Here is a 17,415-nt window from a genome sequence, read left to right as displayed (position 1 = left end):
TTTTTTTTATTTTTCATAGACTCACAAAACACACAAAACACTTTAAGAAGAATAAAAAAACAACTCTAACAAAGACGTACACACAAAAAATCAAATGCAAGCAAACAAATAATATTTCTCCCCCTTTTTGACAACAGTAAAAAGAGAAGAAGAAAAAACAAAATAAATGTAAGAAGTCATATGAGAAGCCTTTGATAATTGATCCTAAAATAGATTGATTTGTAATTGCAATAATAATATTAATGTTCATTAGAGAAAAATAAAGATTCATAACATTTAAATTAAGATATAACATAGACAAGATAAATATATCAAGGTCATGAAATATTCTAGACAATTAGATAAAGAGAATTATTGCAAAGGTGGTGAAATACAGATTAATTTAAGTCAATTTTCAATACAAAATATAATTGAACATTAGATTGATTTGAAATTGAAGATTAAAAGATTAAGAAAATAACAAATATTTTTTTTAGTAACATTGCGCATCTTTCAATATTTGTGGTACACTTTATGCATCTTTTTATATTTTGGCTAATTTTGTGCCTCTTTTCAACTTGTGAACCATTGCGCATTTTTTGTATTTTTGTACTCTTGTACATCTCTATTTTTTTTTTAAATTGATCTTTCCAAAATCAATAATCTAAAAATTTAAACTTCTCTAAGTACAAAGATAATTATATTGAAAAATAGAAATAAAAGAATAAGAAGATATCAAATTTACAATAATAATATTAAAATTTTGTATGCCTAAAAAGAACATGAGATTAATAGTCGTAACTTAATCGAGTTAAAAATTAACTTATATTTTTTGAAAAATTAGAATTTTAAATGAAATTAATTTTTGTATTGCTATTCATATTATACCACTTTTTAGATCAATTAAGTCAGGGCTATCATATAGGCATACGAACATTTCTAATAGAGAATAAAATCAACTTAAACAAAGCAACACAATTTTTATTGATATCAAGTTATCGAAGAGATACAATGAACACTCAAATGATATCAATAAAATCACAACATAACATCAAAATTCTAACATGAAATAAGTACAAAAAAACACAGAACAAACACAAGTAAAAGATCATCACATCACATCACTACGCATTGGAAAAATAATTAAATAAGAAGTACATCTATAAATCTAACGGGCCCTGATACTGGCCATTGTTAAGATTTGAAGGATTGGAGAAGGCTATTGAAGTGTATAGAAAATTTAAATAATACGAAAAAAGTTCAAAATAATGATCGCCATGCTATAGAATTTGTACAGGTAGAAAATCATTTTGTACAATATGAATAGAACACTTAGAAAAATTTGCACGATCGATCAAAAATAGGAAATCTAATGTGAAAACATTTCAAGATCACACAAAAAAATAACTATAAAATCAAAAACACAAATGCACACATAACATACATAAACTGAAAAACACACTAACACACATATCAAGTTTGCAAAAAAAATTAATTAAGCATTTAGATCAATCACACCAAGCCTTGTTCTTAATGTAATAAAAGTATCAAAGGCTAGTGGTTTTATAAAAATATCTTCAAGTTAATTTTCAGTTGAAATATGGTTCAGTTCAATTTGTCCTTTGGATATATGATCCCTTATGAAATGATGTCTTATGTATATATGTTTGATTCTAGAATGTTGAATAGGATTTTTAAAATGTAAATGGCACTAGTGTTATCATTATAAATTAGAATTATGCCTATTGTAAATCCTAAATCAATTAACTGATATTTTAACCAAAGAACTTGTGCCACACAACTTCCTAAGATAATATATTCAGCTTCTGTAGTAGATAGGGTTACCAAATTCTATTTTCTATTGGACCAAAAAACTAAAGAATTTCCAATAAATTGATATGTGCCAAATGTACTCTTTATATCAACCGTACAACCTACAAAGTTTGAATCTTAATATCTAATTATTTCAAATGAAGAGTTAAACTTAGGATATCAAATTACTAAGTTCTAAGTTCCTAAGAGATACCTCAAAATCCTTTTCACTGTTATCAAATGTGATTCTTTTTGATCTGATTGAAATCTAGTATACAAATAAATAATAAATATAATATTTAGTCTGTTAGCAGTCAAGTAAAGCAAAGATCTAATAATTCCCCTAAATGTTTTTTTATCAACATATTTTTCCTTTGGGTCCTTATCCAACTAAACTAAGGAACTCATAGGTGTACTAACAGGTTTAGCATTTTCCATTTCATACCTTTTGAGGATGTCCTTAACATACTTTGATTGACTAAGAAATGTTTCTTCCTTAATTTGCTGAATGCTAAAACTTAAAAAGTAACTTAGATCTCCCATTAGACTCATCTCAAATTCACTACTTATTATTTTAAAAAAACTCATCACAAAGATTTTTATTTGTAAATCCAAAGATAATATCATCAATATGAATTTGTACAATGAGTATATCATCTCCCAATTTCTTTAAAAAGAGAGTGGTGTCCACACTTCCTTTTTTAAAAGATCTCTCAAGTATGAAGGTACTCAACCTCTTATACCAAGACTTAAGTGCCTATTTCAATCCATACAATGCCTTTTTCAATTTATATACATGATTTGGGTATTTTAAATTTTCAAATCTGGAGGTTGTTCAACATAAACATCCTCTTGAAGCACCACATTCAAAAAGGCACTTTTATCATCCATTTTAAATAATTTGAATCCTTTAAAACATGCAAAGGTTAACAAAACCCTAATTTCTTCAAGTCTCGCTACAAGGGCAAAAGTCTTCTCAAAATCAATCTCTTCAATCTGATTAGACCGGTTAGCCACCATCTAGCCTTATTTTTAACAAAAACTCCAGAGTCATTCATTTTATTCTTAAATACCCACTTAATTCCAACTACACTTTATTTCTTTGGCCTTGCAATTAATTCTCAAATTTTATTTCTTATAAATTGATTTAATTCTTCTTGCATTGCCAAAATCCAAAATTTATCCAAAAGTACTTGATCTATATTTATGAGTTTTATCATTGAAATAAATGCTGAATTATTGACTTCTTTGCTTAGTCCATGCCTAGTTCTAACACCCTCACTAAGTTCAACTAAAATCAATTCCTTTAGGTGATTTTTAGAAAATCTCAAATTTCTAGGCAACGCATTTTCTATCTCCTATTTTTCATCCAAAATAATCTTTTCAATCTTTTGGTATTTATTTTCTATCTCATCATCTTACAAATTTTGCTCTTCCAAAATTCGAGATTTATCAATTACAACATGTGTGGTCTCCTCAACTACTAAGGTTCTTTTGTTAAATACTTTATAAGATTTTTCAATACTAGAGTATCCAAAAAAAAAAATTATTCATCTAATTTTGGTTCAAATTTTTTTAATGTAGATTTTCCATTATTGTGTATGAACACCTTACATCTAAAAATATGCAAATGTGATAAATTAGGTTTTTTCCCCTTAAGAAGCTCATAGGGTGTTTTATTCAATTTCAATCTAATGTTCACCGTATTCTAAACATAATATGCAATACTAACCGCTTCAGCCCAAAAATATTTAGGAAGTGAATATTCTGCCAACATGGTTCAAATGACTTTTATTAATGTTATAACCTTTATTTTGACTACCCCATTCTGCTGAGGGGTTCTAGGTACATAAAAATTATGATAAGTTCCTTTCTCTTTATAATAATCCTTAAATTTTTTATTTTCAAATTCACCATTGTGATCACTTTGATTGTTAAAATCTCACATCCTAGTCTCTAAATATAAGTCAAAAAATCTCTAAACTCCTCAAATGATTCACTCATATGATATAAGAATTTAACCTAAGTTAATCTTAAAAATTCATATACTATCACAAATTCATATGCCTTTCCTCGTAGACTTAAAGTTCTAATAGGTCCAAAATGATCCATATGTAAAATCTCCAAAGGCTTACTAGTTCTAAGATCTTTTTTAGACGGAAAAGAGGACTTCACCTATTTTCTTAATTGACAAGCATCACAAAGGTGATCCTTGGTAAAGTCTAATATAGGTATACCTCTCACTAAGTTCTTGTGGGTAATTCTCCTTATATCTTTCATGCTAGAGTGACAAAGTCTTATATGCCAAAGCTATGACTCATTAGAAATAATTTTCAAACAGAAAGTATTAGGAGTTTTAATATAATTTAAATCTAGCCTATAAATATTATTTATCCTTAAACCATGCAAAACATAATTACCATTTAGGCTTAATATATAACTAGCAGGAAAATTTTTTGCACTGTATCCTTTATCATGTAGTTGGCTAATACTCAAAAGATTATGCTTTAAGCCTTCTACAAGTAGCACATTTTCAATGAAAAAAAATTCAAAATTCCCAATTATACCTGATCCAACCACCTTCCTAGTGGTGTTATCTCTAAGTATAACCCTGCCTCCACTTCTGGCTTCCAGCAATATAAATTACTTAGTATCTCTAGTCATATGCTTTGAGTAACTGCTGTCTAGATACGAAATACTCTCACGAGGCCTTGCATAAGAGCGTTCCTGCAAAACTATCAAATGTTAGACCTGTGAACCCAAACAAGTTTGGGTTTACCTTTTGAAAAATTAAAACTATATGCATATATGATATGTCTATTTTTATGCATCTTTGGTTTTCACACTAAATGAGTTTTTTTTATGAATAGTACAAGTGTGTGCTATATATCTAAATATGCTACAAGAATAACATTTAGCTCCAGGAAATGGATTTCCTAATCTTCTATAAATATTCTATTTCTTCCTGGGTTGCATAAATTTCAAATACAAAATAGGATTAGCGAAATCTTCAAGTGTTAGTAGTTTCCTACTTTTTTTGAGAACTTGTACTTTCAACTACAAAAAAGTGTTTAAATCTTCTAAAATATGTTTATCAAAATTTAAATAATGCTCTCTACTCTCAGAATCATCCTTAAACTTTTTGAATTCATTTTCCAATTTTACATAGGATGTTTTCAAAATCTCATTCTCCTTATTCAAGTTATCAAATTCATTAAGTAAGCTCATGGAATTTTTATCTATTAATGTATAATCATTCCTAAGAATTTTGTGTTCTCTCTGCAGTTCTTGTAATTCCAAATTTAAACTAGCATACGTTTTCTTTAGCATCATATATGCATCATGAATTCTTTCAAAAACTTCTAATAGTTCAACATAAGTTAAATCACATACCTCTTCTTGATCATATTGGTCAAGATTATTGGCCATCAAGCACAAGTTGGTGACGTCCTCTTCCTTTTCAATTTCTAATGAATTAGAAGCTGAGTTCACCCAAAAAGCTCTTTGAAATCTCTTCTTACCCTTCTGCTCTTTTGGTTTCTCCTCTGCCTTTTCTTTGCTAGGAGTGGATTTAAGTTTGGGCATTCAGACTTTATAAGTCTAGTTTTTCTGCACTCGTAGCAAATCACATCATTAGAAACCTTAACATTCATATCGAGCTTACCTCTGTTCCATTATTAGTTTCCCTTTTTCTTCCTCTTCAAAAAACTTCTAAACTGTCTAGTCATTAAAGTGATGTCGTCCTTATTCTCAGGTTATGATAGATCACTCTCTGACTCCTCCACTTTAAGTACAATGTTCTTCTTCTTTCGTCGTTCTCTTGTATAAATCTTCCTTTGACTCACTCCTTACTCGTTGGAGATATAATTTACCGGTTTTCTCTAGCCTGGATATATGCTACAATAACATTTACCTCTGTTCCATTATTTTGATTGGGCACAAATCTCGAGGAAAACATCATGTTGGAAACTTAAAAAATTAAATTGGAGATAATTTGAACTCCAATTTCAATAAACTTATAATCGAACTGAACGTCTCAGAAATACGAACCCAACAAAACCAAATTCGACCCGATCTGAGCTCAAATTGGTCCAAATCAAAGACTCAAATCAGATTTGGAAAATTCAATCCATAATTTAGGATTACAAACAGTTTCAAATGTGTCATGCTTATAGTAGAATCGAGCAGCTCAATGAGACAGATCCAATGAGCCTAAGATCAATGAATTCCGATATCATTAGAGCCTTTAAATATTTGATAAATGATCTACAATCAAGAGATTCAATATCGATCGTCCATTCAAACCACTCCCAATTAGCCCTGATCTTTCTCCTATTTACTGAATATGCCACTCCTAGAAAACTATGAATATCCCCTTATTTCTCTTAAGATGGGACCCAAGCAAGAGGAGAAGAGAAGGTAGAAAAGAAGGAAGAAAAGGAGGAGAAGGAAGAAGCTCCTCTTCGACCACCTCCAAACTTGATCTCAAGTAGTGCTATGATGTTGACCTTTTTTCATTGGGGTGTTGAATTAAATGCAATTCTCTCAAGGCCTCCATGTTATAATGCCTTGATTTAGCACCGAGGTGTTAAAAATGCTTAGTGATGATAGTTCTAGCCTTATCGTATTGGTTCTTAATTTTATACTTTTTGCTCTTGTCCTGGGACATTCCTATACAATATCAACTAAAACACACATCTTTATTGGAATTTATCATAATAAAAATACATTATAATGTTTTCTTAATAAATTATCCCTAGCTTAAGCTATTTGTTGTCCTCAAATTATTATATTTGCATCTTTGATCAACTCATTGTTCCAAACAAGAAAATGTAAATTAAAAATGATTAAAATATAAAATAATACTACATTTTTAAAATGTGAACTATAATGATAAAAGTGTGACATTTATATATATATCATCACTATAGGGGATTCTTCTGTTTTGGTGATTTGTACTTCTCAATTTTAGTGGACGAGTCATATGATGTGTCAATGAAAGAATGATTAACTATTGCAGTGAGATAAGTTAGGCCAAGTTATTCGGAGATTTATATGTATTATGTATGTTTCCTCAACCAATATAGTTGCACTTAAGCTATCTCTTAATTTTATACTTATAAAGAATTCACCACATGATACATGAACAAAGATAAGATTTGGTTAATATGCAAGGTTAGCTTCATGGTTTAAAGGAACTAATATTGAAGATAATTCATTAGCATTTTATGTTCATTAATTTATTCATCAACTTCAATTATGCTTAGTGACTGTAAGAGAGAGTTTTTGATAGTTTCGAGGTCTCTTCAAAAAAGTATGAATATTAATGAAGCTTCACGTAAGAGGAGTGATAGTCTTATAGTTATTCACCATAATAAAAAAAAAAACATCTTTCCATTAGGAAGCTAAGTAGTGTTAGATGTTTAAATCAAGATATCCCTTTGCAATAAGCTGATGACACCTGTTGGGGTTCACATTTTCATATATTAATTAATCTGATGAATATATACACTTCTATAATAGAAGTGTTTGAAATTATAAAGGAAGAAGGGGTACATGATCAACAATCAATTGAAACTGATATTTTTACAAATTTTATGAATTTTTGTAGCTTTGCCTTGATAATGCACTAAATGATTGATATTTTATGGATTACAAATAAATAATCACAAGCCTTGCAAAACAAAGATCAAGATATCTTGAACGAATGAAATTAGTGAAGTGTCCAAATAATAATTATAGATTTTTTTTTGAAGAAATGCTAGAACCAATATTATTAATAGAAATAAAGAAATAAAGCAATTATGACAAGGAACACTTGTCACATTCCTCCTTTAACAAGTTAAACAAAATAGGAGAAACCTTATTTCAATCTAATCTATCCCAAATGAAATCATGATCACTAGCAATGTTAGCACAACAATCCGCTAACTTATTGCACTCCCTATTCACAACTTGAATGATAACTTGATTAAATTTTCATAAAAAGAAAAAACACCTTGTATGGTTTCGTATTCATAGAAATCCTTTTTGATAAGCAATTCCTTCACAAACTTCATAACATTGAAGTTATCTCCTTCTATGATAATGCCTTTTTCTTCATACATCCAATCTTGAATAAGCATCCTCAAGGATAGAATTGCTTCCAGCTCCAATACCGAACAATCCCAGTGGTGGCTTTAAATCCAAAAGAAAATAAAAATTTACCTTTACTGTCTCTTATAATTCTGCCAATTCCTGATTTATAAGAGCTATGTAGAGCAGCATCAACATTAAATTTAATCCAATCGGTTGGAGGGGGATCCCAAGTAGTTGAATTCAGCCTAAGCCGATTAGAATCCCAGTTGACCGACGTTAGATTACGGAATTAGAAGAAGAAGCCATGCTGATAGCATTAGCTTCTATGAAATTAACACTATCTTCTTTGCTACCGTGTATCAATTTGTTCCTGCTTTTCCAAGTACAGAATACCACGGTACAATATAATTTACAAATAAAAGAGTTAGATTTGGACATAAAGAGCAATTCCTTGTAGCATATATCCAGGATAAAGAAAACCGGTAAATTATATCTCTATTTATTAATATTTTCAATAACTTTATGAAGGAAGGAACACTGGACTGCTATATGTTCAGCATTTTCCACATTACCACAACCTCTTGGACATCCATTGTAGTTAATAAGTTTTCTATACATCAAAAACTCAGTAGAAGGAATAGAGTTATGATCTAGTATCCACCCAAATAATTCCACTCTTGGGCTTAATTTAAGGTCTCTTAACCATTTCTAGTTTTTGTCTTCAACTTCATTACTCCTGCTGTGTTCTGTAATCATACCAGAAATTATTTTACCCGAGAGTTTGAACAATAACTCCCTCTCATCTGCAGGAATTTCTTTATGAATGGGGATAGTGATAATCAATTTAACAAGTTCTTCACCAAAAACTTATCCTAATTTCAAAATGTCCCAATAACTATCTTGGATAAATGCATTTAGTGTACATTGATCATCTTGAATTTCTGTCACAAACGTTGGTCAACGTTAAATGCTTTTGCCTAATAACCAGATATCCATGGACATGTTCACTTTTTTCCATTTGCTAATTTCCACCTCATAATTTTCTTCAGGAATTTTGATCCATTGATGATGATCTTCCAAGTTGAAGATCTTCCATAAGAGTTATCTGAATTCCAGAAATCTTCACCATATTTTGCAATCAGATTTCTATTCAACAAGGATTTCAATTTTGAAATAAGGTTCTAAACAAGTTTAGCCCTCCAAGGACCAATTTTTTCAACAGCAGATATAGCTCCTTGTCCTCCCCATCTTCTTTTCTTGCATAACGTTTCCCAATCAACATAGTGAAGACCTTTACTTTTGTCAAATTTTCTCCATAGGAAATCTCTAATCAATTTATCTAATTCATTTAGAACTCCCATTGGCACTAAAGAATGAGTAGAAATGCTTATTGGTACAGTTAAAAGAGCTGATTTGATAAGAAGTATCTTGCCATATAAAGATAGAGACTAATTCCCCCATTTACATAATTTATCTAAAGCTTTTTCAATCAAATACTGAAAATCAGCATTAGATAGTCTTCTCAATGCCATTTTTACTCCCAGGTAGTTCATCTCCTTCACTTCTTTAAAGCCCAAAACTTTAGTGAGAGCTTTGGATCTACATCTTCCAACTGATTTCCCAAATAGGATTGATGATTTATGTGCATTTACCTTCTGCCCCATCCAGCTGCTTTAGTTCTTCAAGATCTTCAAAATAGTCTTGGCACATTTATGGATTGCTTCAGAAAAGAATATAGAATCTTCTGCATATTGTAAATGATTAATTTTTTCCCCAACTGGAGCAATTTTGATGCCAATACTATTGCCTTTTTTATTGAAAGCTTCACTTAAAATCTGGGAATAGATAATGAACAAAATCAAAGACAATGGGCAACCTTGCCTGAAACCACATTTTTCTTCAATCCATTATGTATTATTGCCATTGATATTAATAGTGTATTCGTATCAATTACACATTGAAGCAAATAATTTGAGAATTTCCAAGGAAACCCAAGTAAATTTAAAACTTGCTTCAAGGTTTCCCATCCCATACAATCATAGGCTTGCTCCATATCCACTTTCATAGCCATCAATCCTTTTTTTGCTTTAGAGAATCTAAATTTATTAAAGATTTCTTGGGAAAGCAAAATATTATTAGATATTTATCTACCTTTAACAAAGGCTACTTGATTTTCAGAAATCAGTTTAGGAATAAAGACCATCATTCTATTCAATAGCATCCTCGCAATAATTTTGTAAAAAGATTTGCATAGACTTATTGGTCTATAATTGGAAGGAATTATGGGATTCTTCAATTTTGGAATTAGCACAATAGCATTATCCTTCCAATCTTTGCTCATAAAACCAGAATTAAAGAATTGACAAATAGCTTTCCACACCTCCTCTTTAATGATGTTCCAATAACATTTAATAAATGAATAAGAAAGGCCATCAAGTCCAGGAGCAATATTACCTTTCTAATGTCGAATAATAGAATCCAGCTCTTCTTTGGTGAAATCAGTCAAGAGATATCTCCTGTCTTCATCTCCTAGAGTTTCCATGAACTTCGACCAACCAGAAAGCTTACATCTTCTATATTTCCATTTCTCTTTAAAATGATCCAGCATAACTTCTTCAATTCTGCTTTGCTCTTCCACAAGAATACCACTGCTATCCTTAATTTGATTGATAAAGTTGCTGTTCCTCTTGGCTGTAGCAATCCCCTGTAGCAATCCCGTGAATATATTTAGAATTAGAATCACACTCCTTCATCCATTTGACTTTAGCTCTTTGTCTCCACCAAGTGCTAAGCCGTCCCAAGGTAGAATTTAAATCTAAAACTTTAGATTTAAGTAGACAGATTTTTTCATCTGATAGGCTACCTAAATAAGCCTCTTCTTCTTGTATCTTCAAGATCACTTCCTTGAGTTCATCCTTGTGTTTTTTCAAATTAGAATGTTTTTCTTTACTCCAGTAGAAAAGAGCCTTCAGAGCTCTTTTTGACTTCAGATTCAGCACTTGTACATCATCACCTCCTTCAGATTTTTTCCAGGAGCTTGCCAGTATAGAGTAAGATGCTGGAAAAGAGGCCCAAATTTCTTCAAATTGAATTTGTTTCTTCTTAATAAAACCTTTATTAAAGATTTTAATTAAAATTGGACAGTGATCAGATGCTATTCTCCCCAAGTGACGAACCACTACAGGTTGAATCATTGACAAAGCAATAGGATTTAAAGACACCGGTCTAATCTTTCTAAGATCCTTGCTCCTCCTTTCTTGTTATTACACCAAGAGAATTTCGGTCCAATAATTCTAGTATCATGGAAATCACACTTGCTCATTAATAAATTCAGATCTTGAGGTCCTTGAGAGAACACAAACCTCTTCCCGTCTCTTTTTTCCTCTTGAGATAACACACAATTAAAATCACCTCCCATGATAAAAGGGAGATGTGTGTCCGAGAAAGATTCCAAAATTTCCCATAAATTCCTTCTCTTGTACACTTCTTTGCTTCCATAAACTGTTGCCACTAGCCATTCACCTTAACTTGGAATTTTAAAAATACCCACTACCACTTGTGAAGAAGCTTGAATTACAGAAAAAGAACCAAAAGATCTTTCCCAACAAATCAAAATGCCGTCTGACATTCCTTCAACTGGAAAACTGAAATAATCCCAGTTAACTCCTATCAGGGAGTTAATTTCATTTCTGTCAATTGAAGAAATCTTGGTTTCTACCAATCGAAAAAGAAAAATATCAAATTCTTTAACGAATTCCCTCAAATAACGAGAGGCTTCTTTTTTTCTAGCCCCTCTACAGTTCCAAAATGCAATGAAAGTCATTTATGATTAAAAATGGGATTGCTCCCATTCTTATTCATCTTGTTCAATTCTCCTTTCCTTCTTTGAGATAATATGTTATCCTTGCCCAATGATTTGAGTTCTTTGTGAAGCTTCACCTTTGCTTTGACAGATTCTGTATCTTCTTTTATTAGAGCGGAATTCTCAAATGGCTTGTCTTCAGGTAGTAATTCTCCTTCTTCAACTTCATTAGATACATTTCCAGAATAAACTTCTTCTCCTTCACTATAAGAATTGAGTATGCTAAATTTGTTAGTAACTTCTGTAGGTTTTGCTGAAAAACCTACCTTCTCAAAATCAGGAATTATAGGAATAATGGCATCCAACACAATATTCTCCTTTATTAATTTTGACTTCTCAGTGATAATTTCAGTGGAGTTGTTTGTTTCTACTACTTCTTCATGCACAGCTTCAACAATTGGTTCTAAATTAGGGACAGGATTTACAATAACTGAATGATCCACTGCTAGTTCTTTATTAAATTCTATTTTCCTGACAAAAACAGCTTTTGTTTTTTTGGGCTTGAAAGCATAATGATTGACCCTTCTCGTTTTAGTCAAGAATCTCCTCCTTCTATTGTTCATGACCATAGTCTAAGGACTATAAGCATCCTCATTGCTGTCTACTGGAGGAAAAGAATTTGCTTCAACATCAACACTTTCTTTAACTAAATCTTTCATTAAGCTGGAGGAATTCACTTCCATACAATCTCCCAACAGATGTCCCACCTGACAACATTTAAAGAAAAATGTGGATACCTTCTCATATTCCACTTTCTGAAAAAAACCGACCACAAGATCCTTCCACCCAAACTCCTGAAGGGAATTGTTGGTCTAGAGCCATGCGAACGCATACCCTGGCATACTCTCTTTTTCTCCATTGAAACATATTGCCGTCAATCCATAAAGGATGGCCAACCATAGAAGCTATTCTCGCTACATTCTCTTCATCCCTACCCATTAAAGGGAGGTGAGGAAACCTTACCCAAATTGGAGCAGTCAAACCTTTAAAGGATGAAGGGGAGAACATCGGGGACCATTTGTCTATTCCCACAATATGGTCATTAACATACCAATGGCCTCCTTCTAAGATTTTTTCCACTCCTTCCATTTTAGAAAATGAACATAAAATCCATCCGAGCCCAATTGAAGTTATATGTAACTTCCAATAGAATTCCATTGCCTCCTGAGTTCACTGGCAATCAAATTGAAAGGAAGAGTCCTTCCGAAAACCTTCACTACCACAGATTTTTGGAGTTTTTCAAAATTCATTTTAATATTTGATTCATTGAGCAAAATAGCCTTCCCATCTTCAGAAATATGGTAATCATTTTTTAGTGAAATTCACCTTGATGTTGGGTTTTCTGACCCAATGATTCGGAGTTTGATCTTTAACTGATTCCACCTTCTCATTTCCTTCTACGACAATATTGCAAACATCTGGGATATTTTCCTTAAATTTCTCAGAAAAGGAGACGACTTTCTCCTGAACCAGTAGATTGGCATTGACGTTGCTAAATCTGTTTACAAAAATTTTCATCTCTGAAGATGAAGATGCTTCATTGTCATTGGATTTTCTCAAAGGAGATTTAACTCCAATCAATTTCGGAAATTTAACAGAATCAAAAATCGCCACATCCTTTCCTTTCCCGATAACTGGGGAGATTTCTACTGGATTACCATTGAAGGTTCCTTGATATGAATTCCACCTTTGAAAGGCCTGAATTGAACATTGGATTGATAGGGATGGGGAGACGAACTTCCAGGAGGTTTCCGGCGATCATCAGTGACCGCCATCGCCGCCTCCGACTTTAATAGAAAGACCGCCAAAAAGACGGCTTTTGGAATTTTTTTTTAAAAAATGATTTTCCTTCCTTCCTTTCTAAGAGCTTCTCTCTCTAGCTTCTCTCTTGGCCAAAAATAATAATTGTAGATGATTAGAGATAATATGTAAGATTTTTTGCCAGAAAAAGTATTACATTTTTGCAATATTTTTTTAAATTGACATCCTTAATATGAACTCTATATTTAATGCTGATTGACCATCAAAATGGAGAAGTAAAGAAATTATAAACTTACATCATTATCGTGTTGGTTTGTTTTATGTTGTTGTTAATATTCAACTTTAAGAATAAAATAATCAAATCTCATAAGTCATTATTGAGTTGTTTCTTTATGTGGTGTCTAAAAAACTAAGTGATTCATTCCTTGCTTATGATCTGAGAAAACTAATTAGCCTTGCAAAGTTATATTCAATTGATTTTTCTCTAATTGAATTTATGACACTTGAATATCAGCTATCAACATACATTACTGACATGCATATAAGGTAGGGGTGTCAATTTCGGGTCACGGGTCGGGTTCTTTAATCTAATTTAACGAATTCTTTGATATTTCTTGTTAGGAAAATAACTCTGCACATCACCTCGTCGATGTAATCCAACGGTCACAATCACTTCAAAAGAATCAATTAAAACTCTTACCAACTTCCTCTCTTGGACTTTATGGGCTATATTAACAACCAAAGCCAGATTAAGCTGCAACCGAAGCAAAGCAAACCAAACCAAACCTACCACAGTCAGCCATGGGAGAAGCTTCCCCTCTCCTCCACTTTCTCTTTGTCTCCTTCCCCGGCCAAGGCCACCTCAACCCTCTCCTCCGCTTAGCCAAACGCGTCGCTTCCAAGGGCCCCCTCGTCACCTTCTCCACCACCCTCGATCTAGGCAACCGCATCTCCGCCGCCTCTGCGGACGCCGAAAGCGATTCGGACTTGATCCCAGTCGGCCGCGGCCTTCTCCGGTTTGAGTTTTTTGACGACGGGACCGACCCGACTGACCCGCATCGCGACGACCTCGACAACCTCATGGCCCGACTGGAATCCAACGGCCCACCCGCACTAACTAATCTCATCAACCGCCAAACCGACGCGGGTCGACCAGTCTCCTGCCTCATCAACAACCCGTTTCTTCCATGGGCTCTCAACGTCGCCGAAGATCTCGGAATTCCCAGCGCCGTTTTATGGGTTCAGTCCTGCGCAGTATTCTCTACTTACTACCATTTTCACCACAAGCTCGCCGATTTCCCAACCGAAGAAAACCCGGACCGGACGGTGAATCTCCCGGGCCTCCCACCCATGCGGCCCGAAGACCTGCCCACATTCCTTCTCCCTTCCAATCCTTACAAACCTCTCACAAACGTGATCCTCGCCCAGTTCAAGAACATTTTAAAGGCCCGATGGGTTTTTGCTAATTCATTCGAGGAACTGGAGAGAGATGCTTTTGATGCTATTGCAGGCAGATTGCAAATACCCGTCATACCAGTGGGCCCACTTGTCGAAGCCGGTGAGCCGCAGGAGAAGATTAAGGCCGATATGTGGAAGCCGGAGGATCGCTGTATTGAATGGCTTGATAAACAGGAGAAGAGATCTGTTGTCTACGTCTCGGCGGGGAGTATAGTAATGTTAAATTCCTCCGAGATGCAAGAGCTTGCTTTTGGACTTCGGAACTCCGGCCGGCCTTTTCTAAAGTGAAATTTAGTAAGCACGTGACGACTGACGGCAATTCTTTTTGGTTTTATAATTTATCTTTTGTGAATCTAAAATTTACTCTTTCCCGCTTCACGTGCATGCGCGTGATAAAAAGAAATTTATATACCTACTATATTATTTTAATGTTTATTTTAATATCTCAATCATATTTAATATATATATATCCTAACAAAATTTTCATTTATAAGGGCCTAAAAATCATATGAATTTTATAATACCACTACTAAAACGATGGATGATTAATCTAATAAATATTATTATTTTAAATATGTGCTTATGACTAGTCATAATATAAATGTAGTGTTTATTATTTATTATTTTCGTTTAGACCAGAGACAAAGTAACTAGATTTGGTATGAAGTGTATTCATACTTGAATAAACGGTAGGCCAGTCGATGCTTGTATTAAATTATTAGGAAAGCATCACCATTTTTCAAAAAGGGCCTTGCTGTCAAATAGCACGACTTTTCATCAGTTATATATAATGTGTTTTCCGAGACAGTGCAGTAAGTAAAATATATATGTAAATAAATTAAATCTGGGGGTTTTCATATTTTACTGAACTCGAAATTTGATCTAGACCCAGCCTGGAGTACTTATTCGAATTTCATTTTCTAACACGTTTTTAAAATAGGATTGGGTTGGGGTTAGCCCAAAAATATGAAATCAAACCCGAAAATGGTAGGAGTTGCCCCTGGGCTTGCAATGATCATGCGTCCGCATTTTGTCCCGCCCATAGATCTCCCGCCATCCCCCTCCCGCCCGGACTCCATAGAGAGCCCTCCCAAGCTCGCATCGACACATGGACCCGCTCATGCGCCTGCATCCTGGGTCCCATGCACTTGCCCTCTTGCACCCCCTTTGCCCACTCATAGTTGCGCTCAAATTCACTTGCATCTAGATGTATTCCGAGTGAGTAGGTCGAGTATGGTCAACCTAGTAACCCTACAAGTTTGATCTGCATCTGAATTTCTAACATATTTAGTAAATCGGATCGGTTCGGGTCAACAGAATTAGATCCAAGTCAATTCCAGACTAGACCCGAACCCGACCTAAATAATCATTTTGACACCCATAATTAAATCTTTCTTATTTATAGATAGATTTTTTGAAAAATTTTATCATAAATCTATATAATTATTTTTTTATTTTTGAAAATTATAGTATTTCTGTTAAGTATTTTGTTTTAATCCTGATTTTAAATTTTGATGTTTTTTATTTATTTTTATTTTAGGCCTATTAATATTTTTTATTTCTCCGATTTTGATAATTTTGTTAAATTTTAAAAATTTTGGCTGTGATAAAAACTTGAAAAATATTGCATGAAATTTGTATAATGCTAACATAACTATATATTATGTAGATGTAGGCTTCCTTTTGATTTAAATTACTTGTTGTAAAAGTTTTACTATAGTTTTATAATTAAGATTTTATTTAATTTTTAATGTATTTAAAATAAATATATTTTTTTTTCATATATGTAAGTACGTAAAAAAATTGTAATAAAAATTTTGCAATTGAGTTTTTCTCTCACTTCAGGTTAGGGAGAACCTCCGAGAACTGCTTCCAAAGGGTTTCAAGGAAGAGATAGAAGCAGAAGGCAAAAGCATTCTCGTGGAGTGGAGCCCACAAGAGAAAGTCTTGGCCCACAAATCCCTAGCTTGCTTCGTCACCCACTGCGGCTGGAACTCTACCCTAGAACTCATCGCCGCCGGCGTCCCTGCCATCGCCTTCCCCCAGTGGGGAGACCAAGTCCCCGACGCCAAGTTCCTCTGCGATGTCCACGGAATCGGCGTCCGCATTCCTACTCCGGCAGCACGTGCCGAGATCGTGCGATGCCTCACCGCCGCCACCGACGGACCAGACGCCGAGGCGATGCTGTTGCGCGCTAAAGAGTGGAAAGAGATAGCTCGGGCCGCCGTCACCTCCGGTGGATCATCAGACCGTAACATTGAAAGGTTTGTTGATGATGTGAGAAAATGGGTGGCGAACGGCGGCGGCGGGGTGGTCGATTCGGTCGCCGGAGTTTGTCGGGTGATTCAGGGGTCTTGCGCCGTAGCCACGTAATTAATTAATAAAGTTTGGTAACTGTTCGCTATGAATTTATTGACGCGATATTATCATGCTACGGAATTATTCATATTTGTCTCTTTTTAATG

At 33.7% G+C, this 17,415-nt stretch overlaps 1 protein-coding gene across 1 annotated transcript; it reads left to right on the top strand.

The window, feature by feature from the left end:
* Positions 1–14,293: 14,293 nt before the first annotated feature.
* On the top strand, positions 14,294–17,323 carry LOC110094430 (limonoid UDP-glucosyltransferase-like). The gene is given in 2 exon segments (XM_028693408.1): positions 14,294–15,244; positions 16,796–17,323. Coding segments are annotated over 2 exon segments (1,479 nt in total).
* Positions 17,324–17,415: the final 92 nt, after the last annotated feature.

Source organism: Dendrobium catenatum, unplaced genomic scaffold, assembly GCF_001605985.2.
Source record: "Dendrobium catenatum unplaced genomic scaffold, ASM160598v2 fragScaff_scaffold_273, whole genome shotgun sequence".
NCBI classification, from domain to species: Eukaryota; Viridiplantae; Streptophyta; class Magnoliopsida; order Asparagales; family Orchidaceae; genus Dendrobium; species Dendrobium catenatum.
The sequence above is the reverse complement of the archived record's forward strand: the minus strand, read 5'-3'. Positions and strand labels throughout refer to the sequence as shown.